This window comes from Candoia aspera, chromosome 1, assembly GCF_035149785.1.
Source record: "Candoia aspera isolate rCanAsp1 chromosome 1, rCanAsp1.hap2, whole genome shotgun sequence".
Taxonomy (NCBI): Eukaryota; Metazoa; Chordata; class Lepidosauria; order Squamata; family Boidae; genus Candoia; species Candoia aspera.
Window position 1 is genome coordinate 209,506,885 of NC_086153.1, and position 23,626 is coordinate 209,530,510.

The 23,626-nt window shown below is 34.8% G+C and overlaps 1 protein-coding gene across 1 annotated transcript in view; it reads left to right on the top strand.

Moving 5' to 3' along the window:
• Nucleotides 1–23,626, top strand: part of LRP1B (LDL receptor related protein 1B) — a 707,094-nt gene that overhangs the window by 502,012 nt on the left and 181,456 nt on the right. The window contains exons 34-41 of the mRNA XM_063307533.1: nt 10,775–10,915; nt 12,999–13,124; nt 14,790–14,921; nt 15,250–15,384; nt 16,528–16,657; nt 21,506–21,632; nt 21,761–21,912; nt 22,221–22,345. Coding sequence (XP_063163603.1) covers nt 10,775–10,915; nt 12,999–13,124; nt 14,790–14,921; nt 15,250–15,384; nt 16,528–16,657; nt 21,506–21,632; nt 21,761–21,912; nt 22,221–22,345 — 1,068 coding nt within the window. The remainder of the gene's footprint in view (nt 1–10,774; nt 10,916–12,998; nt 13,125–14,789; nt 14,922–15,249; nt 15,385–16,527; nt 16,658–21,505; nt 21,633–21,760; nt 21,913–22,220; nt 22,346–23,626) is intronic.

Consider the following 23,626-nt stretch of genomic DNA (forward strand, 5'->3'; position numbering starts at 1 on the left):
ATTTTGTTTTGGAATCTATATTCTTCAATCCTATTTTAGCAATTTTGTTTGTGACTATAAATACAAAGAAAAATTAATTAGCAGCGTATTGTTTAGCGTATTTGCTACTAAGACTTCTGTTGCTCAGTTGCTTATAGCAACATCATTCTATTTACTTTTGAGCAACATGAATGTGATTAATAGGTAGCTGACCAGTGATTTTAAAATAGAAATCAGGTCACTGCCAAACAATTGCACTTTCAGAACTGATAAAATATAATATTGACACAAACGTTAGATTTATTAATGTGTTTCTAGTAGTGAAACATTCTAACATGCACTGGTGCCAAAGAAGCACTTTCAGGCACACTTAGATAATGTAATCCTGTTCAAAATAATTGGGCACTGGACTTCCAGTGGGGATGATGATGTCTTGAGCTGGTTTTTTCTGCTGTCTGTGGACTGACCTGTCAGAGCTGCTTTTTTTCTTGGGCTCAGGTGAGCTTCCTTGGAGCCCAAGGAATCACCCCATGTGTTCTCCGGATGGCTGGTCATAGCCAGAAGACTGCAAAATGGCATTTCACGATCCACAAGTAATCAGCTGGGAGGTGGGCCCATCATCCCAAGCTGCTCTGAAGCCAAAACGGACCTTAAAGTTGCCCACCTCATTTCTATAGCACTAAGGTTTTTTGTATGGATTATACCTAAGAGTATACAACAAAAACATGAGGAAACTCTTGGTGAATCTCATTATTTTTGAAAATCATTAACTTGGTAATTTGGCTTTTTATATATAATTTGTTAAATTGAGATTTAAAGAATTTTGGTTTTTTTTAATTTATTTTTTATTAAAGCAATTTTTGAGGAATATAAAGCTTTCTCTTTTTCGTTGATTCTGTGGATTGGAGTTCTGATCTCTTTGCTTTCACTTTCTCATGGGAATGCTGTTTGTTATTACTTTTTATTTTCCTGAGTGGCCACACTGGAGATAAAAAGGCTGGAGAGAGTGTTCAGTTACAGCATTAATTACTTTGCCTACTTGAGGCACTAGAGGACACCATAATCTATATTACTGTTAAGAAATATGGAGGACATTAATTTGATATTTAAAGATCTCTACAATGCTGTTATTCAAGTCTTGGAGAATTTCTCAGAATTTGTGGAATCCAAATTGTCACAAGAATTGAGAGAAGCAGATAACGCTGAAAACCACCTTAAGAGTAAAGTGGTTTCTCCAAAGAAAAAGATGAGAATTGGTGACTTGTGTTTAAATAGTCAAAGGAAAATTGAATTGTCAAAAGTTGAAGATAGGAATACTTGTTTTGCCACCACACCATGATCAAGAAAGAGAATTAAATTCTAGAGGCTGAAAGATTTTGGACAAATATTTGGGCTTTTTAAAGCAGGTTGTAGAATTTGAAATTGACAAGGAGAAAGCTCTATACATAATACTGACATATGTAAACGCCTTGGTTTACTTTGAAGTGGGATAATTATATAAATGTGTTTATCAGGATGGTTTCTTAAAGGTTTGGATAAATAGTTATGCTGTTTTGAAAATTCCTACATTTTTGGTAAATGCTTAGGTTGTTGGTTAAATGTGGTTATTAGGATGTTTTTTTAAGGGTTTCGATAAATGTTTATGCTGTTCAGATAATTCTTATATTTTTGGTTAATGTTAGTTTAGTTGTCAGATAGGGGTCAAATCATAGTGAAGAACAGTTGTGTTTGTTGCTATATTAGGTTCCAAATTATGGTTGAAGGGTTTTATATGTTTTCTTTAATTGGGAGGGTAATTTTGTTTTAGAAGGGAATGTAATAATGAGAATTTAAATGCTTTATAGAAATAATGTTACTATAAGATGAACTGGAGTAAGAGTTTGATATTAATTTATGTATATCTTTGTTATAGAAAGTTGGAAGTCACTTTGTAGTAGTTTCTTTTGTGTTTTTTCACACCTTTTTAGTTCTGTTTCTTTTTCTTTGTAGGCTTCTTTGTTTCAATCTTTTTAGTTTTTATGTATATTTTGAAAACACCTTAATAAAATTTTCTAAAAAAATAATAATAATTGGACACCATAGTTGATTTGTTGAAGATTTAAGCCATCCTTGTTTGGTACCAGCTTCTCTGCTAGCATATTAAATATCATTAAATAATTAATATTTATTAAATATTAATTAATGTTAATTAAAGCAAAAGTTTTCTTGTGAATTCTTCAGCCTTGTTTTTATATAGCCCAAGGTATTTTGGTTTAAAACCATAATAAAGTATAATTGATTTATATAGCCCAGGAAAGTTTATTTTATCAAAATGGTCACAAGCAGATCTAAGGTTTTGTAAATATTTCTGACGCTGAAACTATTAAGTTAACTTACTGTTAATTGTGAACTAAAATGTCAAGATGTCTAAGGCAAAAAAACAATAAATACTGTACTTTGAATACTTAAATACCTATTTTCCTCTTTATACAATACATGAATGGAGAAAGCAGAAATATATTTTAAAGATATGTTATATAATTGCTAGGAATTTAATAATGTAGTACATATTACAATTAGATTTCCGTAACAAAACTTTTAAAAAATTGATAAATTTCCTTCAGTAATTCAAAGAGTCTTAACTTACATATGAATATATTAAAAGGAAATATTCACTTGAATAATTCTAAATGTATCTATTAAACTTTTCAATCATAGATTTTTAATGACATATTTTAATTACATTCATTATAATATTTTATACATCTAGGCAAATTCATTCAATTCTAAGTTCAATAAATAGTTTCATATGTGAATCATCAATAATGAAAGTTAATGGCCAATCAAAAATTCTATTTAGATCCCTGCTTGAACATTTTCCATACCTGTTTAACAATATTGTACTTTTTGTTGTTAAATAATATCCATAAAAAAGCATATACCTGTTTGATTACTTATTAGAACTAAATTTATAAATAGTTATTGGAAATCTCTTACTTACCACAATTCAATGATTAGCTATTTTATAATACAGAATACTGCTTAAACTGTAAAATAAGGTTAGGTACTTTAATGTCGTAGGGACGTGATGGTGCTGCGGGTTAAACCACTGAGCTGCTGAGCTTGCTGATCGGAAGGTCAGCGGTTCGAATCCATGTGACGGGGTGAGCTCCCGTTGCTAGTCCCAGCTCCTGCCAACCTAGCAGTTTGAAAACATGCAAATGTGAATAAATTAATAGGTACTGCTTCGGTGGGCAGGTAAAGGCGTTCCGTGTAGTCATGCCGGCCACATGACCACGGAAGTGTCTACGGACAAACGCTGGCTCTTCGGCTTTGAAACGAAGATGAGCACCGCCCCCTAGATTCGGACACGACTGGACTTAATGTCAAGGGAAACCTTTACCTTTAGCTTTACTTTAATGTCACAGGAAACTATTTTTATTCCTTTTATACTATGATTATTAAACAACATAGTTTAATATTTTGTAGCTAATAAACCCTTTAAGTGAAAATCCATAGTACAATAAAAGAAAAAAATAAACTCTTGGGCATAAATTAAGGAAATATAAGAATACTTCAAGATGCAGCTTAGTTATTTACTAGTTTTGGAAGTTTATTTTATTTATTTATTAATCAAATTTATCACTGCCCATCTCCCAAAAGGGATTCTGGGCGGTTTACAATAAATAAAGTTGACTTGGAGATTAAATCATGTTCTGATGTTTTTCCTAATACAACCAAAAAGGAAGATATACTGTTCTTGATCTTAAGGTTACATGAAGCCGATAATAAGAAAAGTTATTTTGAATAACTAGGCTTTCTTTATTTAAATGCAAACATTGAAATGTCAAGTTTCCCTGTTTGTTAATTGTAATTAATTATCTAGCTCTTATGATTATAAATTTTGTTCATAAGTTTAGATTAATTTTTAAATGAATTCATTCATTCATTCATTCATTCACTCCCTCAAAGAAAAATGTCTTTGGGTACAATTCTGTGCACAGCTGGATTTTAGTGGATTATAAGAAGTCTGAGAGTTCAGCCATTGTCAATGCAGAACTGAATCAAGATAACAGCATGTGGCTATTTTTGAGAATTCTGTTTTGATTTTTTGAATTTTTTCAATTGTATAGGTGCAGGAGACAGCAAAGAAGGCCAATACTCTAAGGGCTAGTGATGAGATTATCCTGTGCTGAATTGTCTTCTAATTCTAATATCTGTTGTGAAAAATGATTCTGTGATCTGAGAACAAAGATAACAGGATTGTCTATTTACATGATTGGAGTTAGCAGGAGAGGTAGGTGGTCTAGAGACTATTTACTATTTATACAAACAGCAACTATCTTAATTAGTAGCACAGTAGGCAGATTACTCTTACCATTATATGTTCCATTGGGATGTGATCAATTGCAGAAGCCATGTTATTCAGATTCCACACGGAAATTTCCTTTCCGTATGAAATTCATTAGCATTTTTCCTAGCAGTATTAGGTTGACAGTATGGGGTAAATTCCACTTCCTATTTATATTAGAAATATATTTTAATATATTAGGAACATTATTTTAATACTTCTAGCTTTGGAGCTTTATTTATTTGTCAAATTTGTACCTGCATGCTCCTGAAAGAGACAAGAGCATGGCTGGTCACTAGTTTCTGGCATTATATTTTGGCTCCTACTTTCCTTTAGTTTTCATTCTAGTTTTCATTGCTTTAGTTTCCATTCTTGCTAGAAAAGTCAAGATATGAATAATATCTTGAACAATATCTAGCATTCTTCTGACAGACAGAAAGACAGACAGACAGTTAGTTCCTGGTTGCATGAATTGTCACACTGTTCTTCAAGTGTTATGTGATATGATAAGGTATATATGTAAGTAGACTGTGTGATTTAAGAAATGAATTAGTGATCTTTAATATATCAAATGTAGACAAGATAAAAATAAAAAAATGACATGGTAATTTTGATTTAGTAAAGTTATTCTGAATTAGTCTTACAAAGCAAGAAAATAACAGCATTGTTTAACTTTTTGCAATTGTTTTGCATCTTTGATTTTCTTAATCCATTTAATATAACTGATCTGAAGATATAACTAAAGCAAGCAGCCCCTATTATTTTACAATTATAAAACCTTCCTGTAAGGATGTTTTGCTTTCTTCCAAGCTGCATCTTATCTTATTTTATAACCAAGACAGTGCAAAATATATATCTTATCTCTTCAGAAACATTTTCATATATCTGGAAAAATATCTATTCACAGAATAATTAGATTAGAAGATACTATTATTACTTTTTAAATCAATACTCATATAGGAAATGGAGAATATAACTTTTGCACTCAAAGTGCTAATTCAGTTCCTTGTAAAATTTCTTAACATGTGAGAAAATATATTAATACTTATAATTAGTAATTTTTGCCCTCCCCAAACAGTCATATTAAACTGATATTATGTAAAAAAAAAATGACACACCAAATATTTGATATTTAAGTATTCTTATATTATTTTCAAGTTTTTTTAAATCATGATTACATTATGAAAATAAAGATTTTTCAAGACTAAAATAGGACTTAATATAAGAGTTAAGAGAGAAACACTTGTGAGAGGTAGACTCTCTCTCTTCCAGAACCCTCCAGACCAGTGCTTTATTTGAGTTTTCTCCATGGTGCAAAGATAGTCTAGGCAGAAATGGTGGCTGCTCTCCTGCCTGCAGGAATTGGTGTGTGTGTGTGTGTGTGTTTGTGTGTCTGTCAGTGAAGGCTTCTGTCTTTGAAAACACAAATCTATTGTGAATTGCTGCAGGGCCAGTGTATACCCAAAAAGGGAAGTGGGTTGGGGCTAAGTGCTGCAGCCAGCTTCAGTGTATAATGCAACCACTACCTGGCAGCAAAGAAATACAATTTTTTGCAGCCCAGATCTTATAGCCCCAAGAAATTGCCCCAAACTGCCACTGTACCTCCCCAGTGCTTGTGTATGTACTCCCTAAACATCAGAACAAGTCTCCTTTCTCAGCTGTGGCCCTGAACCTGATGGCTAAAGTTGGAAGCGGGTGGAGGTGTGCAGTCCTGTAGGTTGACTTTGGAACCAGAAAGCTCTACTTAGGCCCCTAAATATTCTGAGGAAAAACCTGTACTAGTATATTACAGTGAACTATGCACTGCTAACAAAAAAATAGAATGAACACTGAAAACAACAACAAGACAGTGAAAAAAATATCATACCTCCTAAATTTTGAGCCATTTTCCCCTTCCTTGGACATTTCAGTTTCCTTGTCATCTATACCTGATTCACCAAGTTAAGTAGCTAAACAGAGCAATGAATTATGTGGAAGTTGGAGGGGACGGGGCAGTAGACAAGCATAGGTCTCATCAAATTTGTTTTAGAATAAAAACAATATTTCTTAAAAATGCTGATCATGGTCAAACCAGGTTTCACATTTTTATTTGAAGAAAAATAATTGGAGCTATCATTAAAGTTTGTCATTCAGCTGGAAATTAGTTTTAGACACTGTGAATGTTTTTGTTTCTTTTTGGCTTATCTGCCTCTTTTATATAACCTGTATGTAAGAAAGTACAATGCTTTTCACTGAGTATAATGGAGAGCTTTGTTTTGTTATGTTGATTGTAGATGAATAGCTTGTACATTGGAAGAGTCATTAATAGCTAATGATGAGTCCAAATAGAGATATATTCCAAAGATCTAACAAGCACAGTTTGGCAGTTTGGTGGGGTGGGGGAGGAGGACAATCAAGAGCCAAACTATGATCTGAAGCTATGAAGGTTCAATTTATATGGCCACCTATGTTGAACAAGTGACTCTAGGTGGTGAACAACAACAGCAACAAAACCAGCAAAAAACCAACCAAAAATACAATATAGACAATCCCCAGCCAAGATGTTTTTTTTTAGATCAATACAGATACAATACAAATATTCCAACAAAACTAATTCACAGGCAGTGACACTCCAAGCCCAGGAAAACAGCTATGTTTTCAGGGTCTTATGAAAGTGTGGTGGATTTCAGTAATGCTGCTAGTTCTCAGGAAGGAGGGAATGAATGCCAAGAAGGGGAAAGAAATAAGCGTAAACATAGTCCAGGAGGCAATCATGGGAAAACTAGGTGGTTCAGAATAATGCTGTCCTAGAGTTTTCCCAGGTTATTTCCCCTTATTAGAGTTGCTTTACTCTGGCAAGATTCTGTCTATACAGTGTGAGCAAATAAAGAAGTGAAGTTTGACTGGACTGGTTCTTTGTCGTTCTTGGGCTGGGACTGACAGAAAGGCCAATAGAATCAGGGCCAATCTGATCTTTGTGGGATGATGTTTCACTGAACAAAATAAGCTCTCTTCCTGGGTCCCACCAGGTGGCACTTTTTAATGGACAGGACTCATTAGACCAGTGCTTCCCAAACTTTTTCCTTCATTACCCAAAACTTGCTTATCAGAAAGTCCTTTTTACCTAATTTAGGTAAAACACTTAAAGTCAACTTAATGGGTTTGTGTGTCATTATTCAAAGAAAAAACCACTTTTACCCACTATTGGGTAATTTACCCAGCTTTGGGAAGCACTGCATTAGAATGTCAAGTCCTCTATCCATGAGATGTGTGTACATACACTGGTATACTCTATACTGGTAAAATTATTGTAAAGATTTTATCATAAGGATCCATAACAAGAAATAAATTAATGCATTATGTTCATTGGAGAAAGATGCAAAAGTCAAAGTATAATTGAGGTGATTAATTTCTTGTTTAATTCAAGCATTCTAATATAACACCTTTCCTGCTATTTTTGAATTTTAGTTATACCACAGCATAAATATCTCATGTGATTTGCTTACCTATTAATAACCAAATATGCCTACCAGCTTTCAAAGCAAGAAACATATACCTAGTCACTAAAACTTGCCAAGATTTCAATGGTGTTACATGTTTGCTCTCCACAGTTACCATATTGTCTTCTTTTTTTAATGAAAATTTTAAATAAAAAATAAAAGCCCATTAATATAGGTGAAAAATTGTAGGTTAAAACCAACCTCCTTATAGGGTAACCACAATTTAGGCAGAGATCCTTTGGGGCTTTAGCCTGCCATAGAAATTTTGTTATTAACATATCTAGCTGTGTGAAATATTTAATAGAAATTAGTATTGGAATATGTCTTAATAAATACATTAACCTCGATAAAACATTCATTTCAGTAACATTTATCTTACTCCAAAGACATAATGGGAGCTTTAACCACTGAGTTAAAGATTAATTAATTACTGAAATTGTATCTATACATTTGGACATTCTTAATTCAACCTATTTTGATGAACTTCAAGAAAGTTATAAATCCAAATATTATAGATATTTGTACAAATTGTAAATCCTAATTTCTTTCAGTAATCAATAGATATAATCAATCTGAAAGGCAACAGATTAGATATCTTCCAGTTAATGTTATAACAAGAATATAAACCATATTGATATAAAACTTGAACAAGCTTTGTGAACAACATTGTATAATTACCAAGAATAGCCTTAATATAACTGGCATATAAGAAAAAATTAAAGTTAGTTGTGTGCCACCACCCCTTTAATGCCTAAAAGAAGTTAATGGTTCAAAAATCAAATAGAAAATTAAAGGAGACAATGCTAAGTGCCACAACGTAATTGAGTGGGTTAAAAGACAAATACATTGGTAATAACTCAAGTTACAGGATGAGGATACCAAATGGTAATCCAATGATAATGAAAGCAATTACCTTAAAATACACTTCATAAATTGACTCTGGTCCACATCAAAGACCTTTTCCATCCAACAAAATTTGAACAAGTGATACTGATTTATCGGCAGCTATATCCATAATATCAACCACCAGGCAAATATTGTAAGAATGTATCTATTTTTTATAAATCCAATTAACATAGGTGTATTAAAGACGGTATTATTTTCTGTAGCTAGTGTTGCAGTTAATATTTTAGCATCCACATTAGACAAAGGTATTGGTTTATAGCTTCCACATCTTGTAGAATCTTTCTCTTAGGAATTAATATTACTGTAATATAGTCCTCATAAAACAATGAAGGAAATATCAAGAGATTAAATGATTGATTACAGATGTTCACCATTATATGTGCCAGTAGATCTATAAAAGTTGTATAGTATTAAACAGGAAATCCATCTGATCCAGTGGCTTTCCCTGATTTCATAGTTTGCAATGTGATCTCTGATAATGTGAGTGATTGTGTCAAAATATGATATCATTGTGATGCACACTGGAATGCAAGTTGAAGAATAACTCCATGGAATACTACACACATATGTGTCCTCAGGAGGAACATTGAGGTCAAATTACAACATATGCATTACATCATCATCTGACATAAATGCTGCAATTTTCATATTTGCATCCGGCATATAAATACTGCAAGTACATCATGGTGGCATTTGTGTGATGTCATCCTTACATACATGTCATCATCTTGGTATCATCACAGTTTGCTGCAGACAATGTTATCTGCAATGGTATTACTGCAGCTGTAGCAAATATCAACTCAGTAGTTCCTTCTGTTTCCAAATTTATACAGGGATGCAAAAAGTATGATGTCTGTGCCTGAATCTCACTACCAAAGCCTCCAGACCTTATGTCTCATCCTTCTGTGACTAAAGGTAGAATCACAGCAAATTACTATTCCGTCCCTTCCTCCAGTGATAGCAAAGCTTTGCTAAGTGCAATACCTATCTAAACTATGGACATGCATGTGTTCAAATTGAAAAAGGAAAAATGCTTCAGATCCAACCTGGATGCTCTCATAGTATCTGTCAGCAGCACTTTAATGAAGCTGTGCCTTTTCCTTACATGGTATCTCTGAAGTTTCTAAATCTCCAGGATAATTCAATATAAATAGTCACTATCTCTAAAGCAAATTACAATAAATGATTTAAAATAGTAAATGATCCATTTAATAATATGTTTAGAAGAAGCTGGTTATCTGTGAATGTGGCTAGATATCTAAGTGAAATGGTTTTGGTTGTTCTGATTGATTATCTTTATTGGGAAAGAGATAGGGAGTGCTATCTTGTTGATTGTGACTTGATAAAATTAATCATGGAATATTACTGGAGTGTGTTAATGACTGGGAACTGGATTCACGGTCTTACATTGTCTCAAGATCACTACTAGGGAATGGTAGTTGAGAGCCTCATGGTATTTATGTTTTTAATTACACAGTTTATTTTATTTTATTTTTTCTCCTTTGTGTTCAATTACTACATGATGTACCTGGAAATAGTCATCCAGAGATTTGGAGTGCAGTGACATCAGTATGCTCATAACGCGTAACTCTGTTTCATCTTTCCATCTCTATCAGGACTGACAATGTAGGTGCTTGATAGTTAACTGGAGGTAGTAATGGACTGGAGGAAAGCTATAAAGTGAAGCTGAATACAGATAAGATGGAGATGCTACGTTTAGGTGGCTCTCAGTTTGAAAATTAGGAGAACAGACTTTTGTGACTGAGATTGCATTCCCTTCAAAGCAACAGATGTGTGGTTTGAGGGCTCTCCTTGATTCAAAGTTGTTAGGGATACAGGTGACATTGTAGCATGGAGGGCCATACTAGACTGGGATAATGTAGCCTCGTGATCCATGACTTAAATCATCTCCTGATTAGATTACTGCAATGTGCTCTATATGTTGCTATCCTTGAATTTTTCAATGTTTTTCTTTTCCCTAGATTTACACACTCATGTTTTATATGTATCTAAATATTGTATATATAGTATGTTTATTAATTTAAACAGTTTTTAACATGGAAGTGTTTAATTTTTACAGATAAGAAGTTATGGTGGGCAGACCATAATTTAGGCCAACTGGGCACCTGCAATAAAAAAGATGGAAGGAATCCCACAGTTTTGCGAAACAAAACTTCAGGAGTTGTACATATGAAAGTGTATGACAAAGCAGGACAGCAAGGTAAACACATTAAGATTTTGAATAAGTAACTGCATGAATAGCTACAACCAGAAATCCTTAGAAATCCTTAGAAATCTCCTTATGGAACAATATCCTTTCAGCTCCTGTGTACTAAAGTGAATTATTTCCACCAGTTCCTTCTTTTTCCATAGTTATCTGTGCCCCTAGAAATCTCCAAATAACTGCAACACCCCAAGGCATTAAGCGGTAATGACAGAGAACTACAGGAAGACAAAACAAAACAACAAAATAATTATCTACCTTTCTATAATAATTATATTTATAGCTCGGGGCTTTCTGTTGATGAAAGTTCTCTATCAATTCATGAACATTTAGCTTTGGAGCAACTGAAAGAGGATATATTGTGTTTTGTTAATACCACTTTTTAGAACTATTTGGTTGATGTTATATACAGTGTCTTAATTAAAAGCAAAGACATTGTTACTTAGTTTATTTATTATTTACCTTAAGTATCTGAAAATTATATATTCTTTGCTATATATTCTTTGTAACTTATCCTCATTGTTGAAATTTTTGCTAAAATCAGATGTCCTTGCACTGAGCTTGGAAATAGTACTTAACCCCTATTCATGTCTCTATATGTTCAGTGACAAAAAAACGGTGGGGTGTCTATATCATTACGCAGTCTCTGAATGGGTGAATCAGGAAGGCTTTAAGATCTCTCCATACTCTCTCAAACCACCTTGAAGGCAGTTATATTCAGGCTTCAGTTGGCAAGGCAGAACTAGAACCAATTAGGCAAGCTCATAAGAATTCAATAACTAGTGAGACAACCCATAGTACTAATCCCATGACTGAAACCTATCCTGGCCCAATGCCTTGAGTAAAAGCCATGTCTTCACAGCCTCCCAGAAGGCTGAAAGGGTAGGTCTTCTCCAGATCTCAGGTGAGAGGCTGTTCCAAAGGGCAGGGGCAGCTGAAGACTCCAAGGTCCCACTAGGTGACAACATTTGAGGGAAGGGAAATTTATGACCAGCAGATATCCTCAGGGAAAAGCAGTCCTGTAAATAACCTCACACAGGACCAGGTAGGTCTTTAAAGGTGAAAATTAGCACCTTGACTTTCACCCAGAAAGCAAATGAACGCCAGTACAGTTCATGCAATAGCGTGTAACATGGGCAAACCATGAGATGCCCAGAACTGTGCACACTGTTGCATTCTGGATTAGTTATAGCTTCCAGATGGTTTTCAAGGGCAGTCCCATGTAGAGGCATAATTTGTTATTGTAGAAAAGGTATAAAACCATAACAAGAGAATTCCAGCAACTGAGGGTTTCAGGTAGAAACCCTATGTATAAATATAGCTTTCAAACATTTATTTCTTTTCCCTGCCATATGCAATGGACTACTTGGGCCCTACTTTAGGGATAGAGGAGGCTTTATCTCCAACTGTTGTATGTTTAGGTCAAATTATTTGAGAACTAACTTTCATAGTTACAAAGAATCTCCTTTCAGCTTACGGCTATAGCTCAAGGTGTTAATCAAAATGTATACTTTCTCTTCCCATTAAAAAAGCAAGTTGTTTTTGAGCTAACTTAGGTTCCTAATGACTTCATGGAGATTTTCTGGCAACAGTACAGATGAGATTCTTGGTTTTCACAGACAGCCTTGTATTGCCTGGTAATGTCTTATCCTACTACCAACCAGACCCCACCCAGTTTGATTCTGTGGGCAAAGATTTAGAGCAAATTCTGAATTCCCAAAGGTCATTAACTAGCGCTAGTTTATTACTGGTGATGGTACCTCATAAACAGAAAGGGTATGTTAGGCACAACCTGAGTAACTGTGCAGGTGAGCTAGTTTTTATGGATTCTGTATGAAACTGCTTAATAAGTAAGGACGAGTTCAAACTGAGTTTGATTTCTGCTCATTACATATCCATACCTACCACTAAACTATGCCCTAGAGATCTTCCATACAAGTACTGATCATACCCAACACTGCTTAGCTTTCAAATCTAGACAAGGTTGATCAGTTGCTTCTACCTGCTAAGGTATGAATGTAATTTTTGGTACCTTATAGAAAATTGTGTCAAACTTCATTGTTTCTGTATTGTTTAACAGGTAGCAATTCTTGTCAAGTCAATAATGGAGGATGTTCCCAACTTTGCTTACCAACCTCAGAATCCACTCGAACATGCTTGTGTACTGTAGGTTATAATCTTCAGAAAAACCGTATGTCATGTCAAGGTATAGTCATTTATTTATTTTTTAAAGGCTAAGTAAAATAAAAAATAAAAATAAAAATTTAATAATCACAAAAGAAGTCAAATGTTTTATTGGTAGTGAAGGAAAATAATATTGTTGCTCCGGATCTTTGTGATTATGTTTTCAGAGGGTTTGTTTGTTGGTTTTTATGAATAGATTCAGTTTTTTGCTAGTTTTGTTGTTGGGTTTATAAAATAAACATGTGTAATCTTGGACTTCAACTTGGTTGTATAATTTTAGAATTAGTAGTCTGCTCACAAAATGTAAACATGTAGAGCATCAGAAATAGGGATAACAAATAGTGTATGTCCCCCCGTCCCCGCATTGTATTTTGTTGTATTTTATTGAGATGCATATTGAGAGATGTACTGGTAAAAGCGGGTATTTGCACATCATTTAGTGGGTGCTGAAATCATTATTTAAAATAGTAGTTGCAAAATCAAATTATTGATTTCAGTTTATTAACTATAACATAAATAAAAACTTAATCATTTTTTTCAAATTTCTATTCCTAAATCAATTTCTCAATTAAATGAACTTGATTACTTGAAAATCAATTTTAACGCTACTTGCAAAGAAATGTTGACTTAATCATGGTTATAAGCCCTAAGTTCCTTCACTGAGCCCCATATTTAGCAGAAGAAATGTGTGTCAGTAGAATCAAGCTTGTTAATATTGTAGTATCTATAGACAGATGCAGATTACAGTTCCAAAAAGATCTAATAAAATTGTAAATAATAGCTATGTCAAAGTTAAAGAGTTTATATAGTTTGATAACAAGCCCAATCTCCTTGTGGTGGTGGAAAAGATAAAAAAAATACTTTATTTTTCTGACAGGAAGCAGGCTGAAGGAGAGGTTAAGGGTCTTCCAAGCACAGAAAAGAAAGCGGAGACAAAGACAGAGTCTTTTGTTTACCAACTCTACTGCTAATGCTCCTAGTGGTTAATAGGATAAAAACTGGAAAAAGTCCTTGTTTCTGAAGCTACGTTTGCAATACTTGTAAAGCTATTTGTCAAGGCACAATGTACTGTTTGTTTTCAGAGACAAATCCTTCAGTCATAAGTTGCTTGGTCCCAAAGCCATCACAGCAAAAGTTAATTTGAAACATTAGTTTATGGATCATTGATTCTCTACTAGTTGTACAGGTCTCTAGCATGTCCCCCAGGTTCTTCCTTATATTTTCATTTTGTAATTATTTAAACAAATGTAGGTTTATTTTATTTATAAACATATTATAAAAAAATCAAAATTGCTTAGTATTTTTTTTCTTAGAATTGTATTCAGTTAATGCAAAGGTTTGTAATAATTTGCTAACACCACATTCTAACATCTATTCAGAAGTGTATCTGAGTTCAGTAATGCTTATTCCAAAATAAATGGATACTGAATTATAAAGCCTTAGACACTGTTCTGTATATACAATACAGCAGTTATTATACTAGCTTTTAATGAGATTCTGTTTTTTTCTATATTGATTTTCTGTTTTCTTTCTGAGTATCTTGATAATCCCTCACACCTCATCATAATATAAGTGATTAAGGACCAGAAGTTTATCTTTTGGCTTCAAATATCTGGTTAATTTTATAATTGCTTGTGATCATAATTATTTTCAGTATTTCTGAAACATTTATGTTATTTTTCTTCAGGTGTAGAGTCGTTTCTCATGTATTCTATTCATGAAGGAATCAGGGGAATCCCTCTTGATCCAAATGATAAAACAGATGCATTAATGCCCATAACAGGAACTTCATTTGCTGTTGGTATAGACTTCCATGCAGGTAAATAAATGATTTACTTATACAAGCACTGTAATTTTAGAAGTCCTAAATTTACGCAAGATCACTGTTCTTTCTCAGATACATAGATCTATAATAGGAAAAACAGTTGCAAAAATATAAAAAGGGTGAGAAAATGCATATGACATACAGTATATACTGGTTTTCATGTAGGTTTTGTACCCAAACATTTACAAATTGTTGAGGAAACAGGGAAGAACAAAGCTGAATTGGAGGAAAAATGTTATGGAAGCATTTCAAACTAAAAGATCAATGTATGCATCTTTACTGAACAAGCTTTGTTGGAAACAGTATTTTAAATATTCTGCAGGAAATGATACAATCTACTGGACTGACATGGGATTCAATAAAATAAGCAGAGCTAGCAGAGATCAGACATGGAAGGAAGATATCATTACAAATGGTCTTGGAAGAGTGGAAGGCATTGCAGTGGATTGGATAGCGGGTAGGTTTTTTGTTATTGTTGTTGTTATTACTTATAATAAATTTATATTATTTATCCTTTCTATCTGATTTATAGCCAAATAACTCTTTCAGTTTGCTTTACAATATTAAATGTATTTCTTTTACTTCTAGAATTACCAAATAATATAGTAAGAAAATTAAAAGGATTCTATTCAGTAGTGTAAAAAAAATCAAGTTTTTCTTTTCTTTTTTTTAAGGAAAGGCTTTTTCTGTTTCCATGTATATAGGATGTGGGGACAGTTTTCCTCTGGCAAACGCACACCTTATTTTATTTTATTTTATTTTATTTTATTTTATTTTATTTTATTTTATTCAAATTCTCCAGAACTACAAATCACATCGCCAATGTTATGGTGATGGTAGAACTAATTCAATTGGGAAATATATATATATTATGAAAAATAAGTACACTGAGTCTGCAATGGACTAATCACTTTTACCCTTTGTCCTCACAAATATGAAAAATTGCACTGTCAAAAATTGTGATTGACTATCACATTCGGTCTAGTGGTTAAGGCAATGGGCTAGAAACCAGGAGACTGAGAGTACTAGTCCCGCCTTAGGCCTGAAAGCCGGCTGGCTGACCTTGGGCCAGTCACTCTCTCTCAGCCCAACTCACCTTACAGGGTTGCTGTTGTGGGGAAAATAGGAGGAGAAAGGAGTACTAGATATGTTCCCCACCTTGAATTATTTGTAAAAATAATAAAGACAGGAAATAAAATAAAATAAAATATTTATTTATCATATTTCTTCCCCGCCCATACAGTATTTATTTATTTAATAATAAATAAAATTATTTATTAAAATTACATTAAAAAATAGGCTTTAGGCCTCTAAAGTTGGGTTTGGAGGGCTCATGTGATTTGGCAGGCCATAGATTGTTCAGTCTTGGTTTAGATGCATTTTTAACATAAGGAAGTTGACAGGATTTTAAGAAAGCATACACAACTAGCATAGTACAAATAGAAATAGTACAAATATGTCCAAAATAGTACAAAAATGTTTTTTAATAATTTAATTTGCATAAAAGTGATAGTAATATTTATTTATTTTCTTTGTAGTCATGACTGGTATGCTTAGGATAGGCTTATGTCTCCGTAACTGATTTTCTTATTGCTTCTAGGTAATATATATTGGACAGATCATGGCTTCAATTTCATTGAAGTTTCCAGGCTTAATGGCTCTTTTCGCTATGTTGTCATATCTCAGGGTCTGGATCAGCCAAGATCTATAGCAGTGCACCCAGGGAAAGGGTAACTTGATAACTGATATGCATGCAATTGACTACATTGTTGCAGACACTGTTGATGTGGAATAGTGTGTAAAACTGTGAGCTAGGAAGCTACAATATACAGTAAATTTGACCTTAGCCCATGAACCATTAAAACTTTAAAATACTCCTCCAACAATAGCATAAATGGAATTGTATTAACCTACTTTACCATGCTGTTTTGTGGACTGCTGATATATGTAGAAAAGTGCAGTTTAAATGCTAAATATTTTGTTGCATCTTCAATTACAAAAAGTTTAAGTTCAGAAGGAAGCTCGGTTAATGCTGAAATAAATTTTTGACCTAGATTTATTTCAGCATTTCCAAATGATCAAGAGAAACAGCTCCTGAAGACTTGTACTTCATTTACTCAATAAGCTGATAATGAACATTTAAAACTTTAATTATCTATTATATGGTATGAACAGATAGAATAGGATATGGTCAATTGTGTCTCTTTAAAGAAGTACATTTTAAAAAAAGTCCTTCATGTTTAATTATAGAATGAATATTTGGCTTGCCATTGGGGGTAACAGAGGCCCTCTTTTCTTTTCTTTTTTTTTGATTAAGGTATTCTAGTTATCCCCTTTTTCATTTAACTTTTTCTTAAAGCCATCAATGGAGCCAGTGACCTCCTGGAAAACGGGAATTTAAGCCAGCAAGAGAGTTTGCAAACATGGACTTTCACCACCAGTGGAATCATACCAGTTTCCATATGGATTAAAGTATTTGAAACATAATAAGGGATGTGGAAGAGTGCTTGTAAAAACCTGTGTTGTGCACCATACAGCATTTTAAATATAGTTTTAGCTTTAAAAAGCTTGATGGTGGCATATGTGCATCTGCCTCCTTTAGAATAGAGGGAAAAGAAAAGCCGGATTGCCTTGGTGCCATTGTTAGCTTCAGCAGAAATGGATCTAATTTTTTCCCACCAAGCTCAGAAGGCTTGAAAAATTATGCCAAGGTATTTGAAAGCTGGAACTCATTCAGTTTTATTATTTCCAATTTGCCATTCATGTTTGTGGTGACTAGATCTTTCCAAGAAAACCATCATTTGGGTCTTAGAGTGAGTGAATGTAAACCCTTTCTCCTTACAGAATTCCACTAAGGAATCCTCCTGAGGCCCACCAGTGTAAACGAAAGAATTGTTGCATCATTGGCATACAGCAGTACTGCCAAATGCCTACTATTAAATTTGGGACGGTGGAGTTCCTTTTGGTTAAGGCATCTACCACAAAATTCACATATATGTTAAACTGCAGAGGAACTAAAATACAACCCTGTTGATGGATTGGAAGGTGGCCAGCTCTTTCTCATCTGACTTGGATGACTGTGTTTTCATACAGCTTCCTAATTAGGAAAAGTATCCGCCAATCAACAGATGTGAGAAACAGTTTCCACCAGAGTCTGTCTCTTGGAATAAAATTGAAGGCTGATTTTAAGTCAAGAAAAGCAACATATAAGGCTGTCTTTTTTGCCAACATATCAATCTCTCTATTAAAAATTATAAGATGGCATACTGATCCATTGTGGAATTGACCTCTATAATACTGCCTGCTTGCTTGTCAGCTAGGAGTTTCTCCTGCCAATCCAATAACTTACAATACAAGAAGTGGGGTATATTTTTACAAGTCATGCTTAATAGTCAACTGCGTGGTAATTTAAAGGTTTGTGCTGTTGTCATTCTTAGAGATGAAAATGTTTGTTTGTTTGTTTGGTCATTATTTTGATTTATATAGCTGCCCAACTCAAATACATGACTCTGGGCAGTTTACAACAATTAAAAATAGCACAAAAAACCTCCACCAAAAAAATACATAAAAAGCATGTAAAACCATATAGATTGGATCCAGTCATCTGGCATTTGGAATGAATTGTTGACATGAGACACCAAGATAGAAGCACCAGTCTTCATTAATTCTAGTGGCATTAGGTTTCAGTTCTTCAGTTTCATTAGTTTAGGAATCTCTGAGTGGGAAACCAAGGGCTAGGGAGGGATGCTATGTGGCATCTCACATGGACACTGGCAGATAGAAAAGGGGAATCTATATTGCGTGCTATAAAACTCTTCATGTCTAGCTGCTGGAACCCTAGACTCCAAGCACTGTTTCCCTTCATGCAATGAGCATTCAGTCAGCTTCCTAAATAGAGACGTATTCTTAACTTCCAGAACCTGAAAAAGTCACTCCTACTTGTTTTTTTTTTTCTCCCTTTTTCATTAATTTTTTTTAAAAAAAGTTTTCCTGGCAATTAACTGACTTCTGGCACATGGATAATTGTTCGATCTACAAACTTTGAATGCTGTCCTTACTCCTGCCCTAGCCAATATATAATGCTGATCAAATCATGGTTTCCAAGGGTACAAGCAAGTATTTTTTAGCATATTGGGAAAATATCAATATTGGCTGGATGGGGTTCATGACATCTTTATATATGACTAGGGCCTCTACTGGATTTGAGATAATAGGTGTTCCAAAAGCTATAAAGGCTCATCTAAGGTTAATGATAGTTGTACCATCTATGCCCATGTTGCAGTCTATTTAACCCCTGTGGCTGATTCTAGCCCCATCAATACCCTCATTACTGTTGGCATTGGCCAGCAGAAAATGTAATAAAGGGAAATGGTCACTGTCTGGCAAAAGTCCAACTTTAAATGTCACTATGTTATTAAATAGATTGCATGAGGTCAATATAAAAGCAATTGTGCTCAACCCTCAAGCCCCACAATACCTGAGTTTACCATCAGGATCACCTTTTGCCATGCTATTTGAAACAGAGAGCTGAAAACTCTTGGTAAGCTCTACTAAGCACAGCCTGCCATATTGATTCTGGGGTCCCTGGAATGACATAGCTAAGGATACCTTTTTGAAGGGGAAAAATAACTGTCAGTGTAGGAAAAGAAGACTGCATTAGTGGGGGTCAATTCTGGATTAAATTACCCTCAATTATTATGGCTGCATTTGGGTGATCCGAAGTGGGTTTGGAGAGATAATTTTCCAATTTACCCTGATGGGCATTAGTTCAGCAAAACAGCCTTCAATGGGGAAGGTAGACTAGGCAAATTAATTATGGATACTAAAGCTATATTCTCACAAGATGCAGGCTGGATGTTTGTGGCCTCAAGGTTGTTTAAGATCAGCATGCAAAGGCTCCCTCAGGCATAACCTCTGGAAGCTTCTGTTGTGGTTTTGAGGGAATGTACAACAAAACCCTACAGAGTCAGCTGCTCATGGGACGTTTCTTGCTACAGAATTAAGCTATAAGTACAAAGTAAATCTAGGGTCATCCATTTTGTATCTCATCCTACAATATTCCAGAAAACTGTCAACCCTACAAGGTAGACCAGATTAAGAAAGTGATTCCACAGGAAGATTAGAACTATACTTTATTTGAGGTAGGCTATAGTAACAGGATCTTGCAAGTCTGCCTGTGTTTTCTGTTTACTCCCTCTTATATCCCAGGAAGTCAGGGGGAGTCAGTCTGAGTCTCTCTCGCATACTTTTCCTCCCACCTGGGCTGCTTCTTCTGCACCTTTATTTTTCTAATGGCTTCTGGCTGCTCTCTCCAAGGTCATTTCCATGGCCCCCTATAGAAACCAGGGTCTGTCCATAATGGTTAGTTCTCAGTCAATCCGTTGAGTGTCCAAGGGGGTAAGCTGCCACCTCTAGTGGAATGTTGGTAAAGCAACAGTGTCTCCATAATTTGGAACATGGTGATCAGCCAGTTACAGCTCTAGACATGGTACTGGGCATGCAATGATTTCTAATTGAAGAAATGGGGGGATCAGAAGGCTTTTTTTTAAGGCTGTCAGGAATGCAGACTGATAAGAGATATGTCTCTACCTTCTCTGTTTTAGGAAATTGTCAGGGGTAGATAAGGGTTCAAAACTATGTTATCTGGAATTGAGATCTATCAGTGTTGAGACCAAGGACACATTGGTATGAAACTCAGCTTTACGACTTGCAAGATGAGCTTCATATTTTAGCTTAACAACAAAACATTACAAAGTACATTTGCAGATATAGAAGCATGTATGAACATAATAGAAGGAAAAAAATACAATAGCTAGGATGAATTTTTTTTAAAAAAAATGGAAATATTTTGTAGGTCTACCTATTTATCTCTGAAAAATGCTACCTTTATAAAGTTGTGATATTTTATTTATTTATTTATCAGATTTATCACTGCCCATCTCCCCCACAAGGAGGGACTCTGGGCGGTTCACAATAAAAACATTCAACCCACAATATAATATACAATAATATACAACAATATCAATGACATACAAGTATTGTATTAAAATATACTAAAATCCAGATGGCTAAGATATTCTCTCTATCCACAAGCAAACAGGGCAATTCTATGGAGCTAACCATCCCCAAGAAGAACTATTCTCTTTCCCGCCCCAGGCATGTTGACAGAGTCAGGTTTTTAATTTTCTTCAGAAGTCCAAGAGTGAGGGGACCTGCCTCAACTCTGGGGAGAGAACATCCCAAAGGGCAGGTGCTATTGCAGAGAAGGCACACTTCTGTGATCCCTCTAGATGAAACTCTTTAACAGATGGGATCCATAGCATGCCCTCTCCGCATGCCCGATCCCAAAGTTCTTCTAGACTTTGGCTTATTTTTATTTTCCTGCAGGACCTTGTTCCCTCTTCTATGCCATTTCAGCAAGTCTCTTGTACCTACATGCAGCTGTGCGGGGGAAAGGGCTACATTGCAAAGGGTGGTGATGGAAACTTCCACAAATTTTCTTCTATTCATAGACATCAGAATCCAACCCATTAATTTCAAAAAAACTTTTTTTTATCATAATATTTCCCATGTTCTAGCTATTTATTCTGGACAGAATGGGGACAGACACCATGTATAGGCAAGGCTCGTTTAGATGGATCAGAGAAGACTGTCCTTGTTGGTACTGGTGCCATGTGGCCAAACGGAATTTCTGTTGACCTTGAGGTGAATTTTCGTATTTTTTCTAAATATAATTCATGCTACATTACGCTAAAACATATATATCACAATATATTTTATTGCCTTAATTAAAGGGTTAAATATTTGGAGTTTACTTTTTGATTGATTCTTAGGAAAATAAATTATACTGGTGTGATGCTCGAATGGACAAGATAGAAAGAATTGACCTTGAGAGTGGAAGAAATCGGGAGATTGTACTGTCAGGAAGTAATGTAGATATGTTTTCAGTCACAGTCTTTGGGGCTTACATCTATTGGTCTGACAGGTAATTTATTTTTCTATAAGTTTTTGAGTTTCAAAATGTTATTTCTGTGCCAGATATTTCACCCCTGTAGGATTAGCCATTCTTAAAAAGGTCACTGAAAGGATCTCACAAAGCAATAGTTTTTTTAAAAAAAATCATTTTAATATTCAACATAACTAAACCATATCAACATTACAAGCTAAAAACAAAACAAAACACCACAGCGTCTTCATTTTCTCTTAGGTCATATGTTCCTTGCATATTAATGTCTCTTTCACTTTTAATTAGTTGAGAACTATGGGTCAGATACCTTCAACATTTTTTGGCAGAGCTCATGCAAATGGATCTATCAGACGAAGCAAAAAAAATGATGCCACAGAGGCTGTATCCATGAGGACAGGCCTAGGAATAAACTTGAAGGAAGTGAAGGTCTTCAACAGAGGTCGTGAAAAAGGTAACTCTTATTCCAGATATAAGGGTTTGATTATACACATGGAGATATTGTTGGTGATGGTGCTATTTACCACAAAAGTCATATACTTAGTGAATTCTGGAAAAAAAAAAAACTATTTAACTTTTCAGTAATGGGTATTGACATTAGCTGATAAAACACCATCCAGATGAGTTTGTTTGTGTATGTGTGTATGTATGTATGTGTGTGTGTGTGTATATATATGTGTGTGTATGTGTATGTGTATATATATATATATAATTTAAATATATACAGTATATATACATACACACACACATACACATACATACTGTGCATGTATGTATGTGTGTGTGTATACTGTGTACACTGTATATGTGTCTATGTGGGTGTGTATTTGTGTATGTGTTTGTGTGTGTGTGTGTATGTATGTATGTATGTTCTTAAAGATGACACAAAGCTGGGGGAGATGGCTAACACCTCAAAAGACAGGATCAGGGTTCAAAAGGACCTTGAACATAGGACTTTTCCAACAAAACAAAGTTCAGTTGAAAGAAATGTACAGTTCTGCAATTAGGAAAAATCAGATGTACAGATACAGGTGGTACATGGCTCAGCAGTAGTACTTGTGAAATAGAAGGATCTGGGTGTCTTAGTAGACCATAGATTACACACGAGCCAGCAGTATATTGTAGCTGCCAAAACAGCCAATGCAACGTTGGGCTGCATCAACAGAGGGATAATGCTGAGGTCACAGAATCTGCTGAGATCTACTCTACATTGCACTGGTGGGACCACACCTAGAATACTATGTCTAGTTTTTGCCACCACAATAGAAAAAGTATAATGAGGAGCTTGAAGAGTGACAAAGATGGTGACAGGCTTAAAGGCTACATTCAATAAAGAGTAGTTAAAAGAACTAAGTATGGCATGGAGCCAGGTTACCTGAGGGACTGTCTCATCCCCAACACATCAGCCCGTCCCACCCGATCTTGCAGAGAGGGCATGTTACAGACCCCATCCGTAAAAAAGTTCCATCTGGCAGGGTCTCAGAAGTGAGACTTCTCTGCAGTAGCTCCCGCCCTTTGGAACATCCTTCCCCTAGAGGTGAGACAAGCCCGCTCGCTTCTGAACTTTTGTAAGGAACTAAACACCTGGTTTTGTCATCAGGCATGGAGCGGGAAGGGGAACATTCATTCGTGGGGATAGCTAGCACCCTAGAAGGGCCTTTTACACTCACGGACTGAGATACAACCTTAGCCATCAGGATTTTATTACGTATTATATTTTATTGTCTGTTTATAT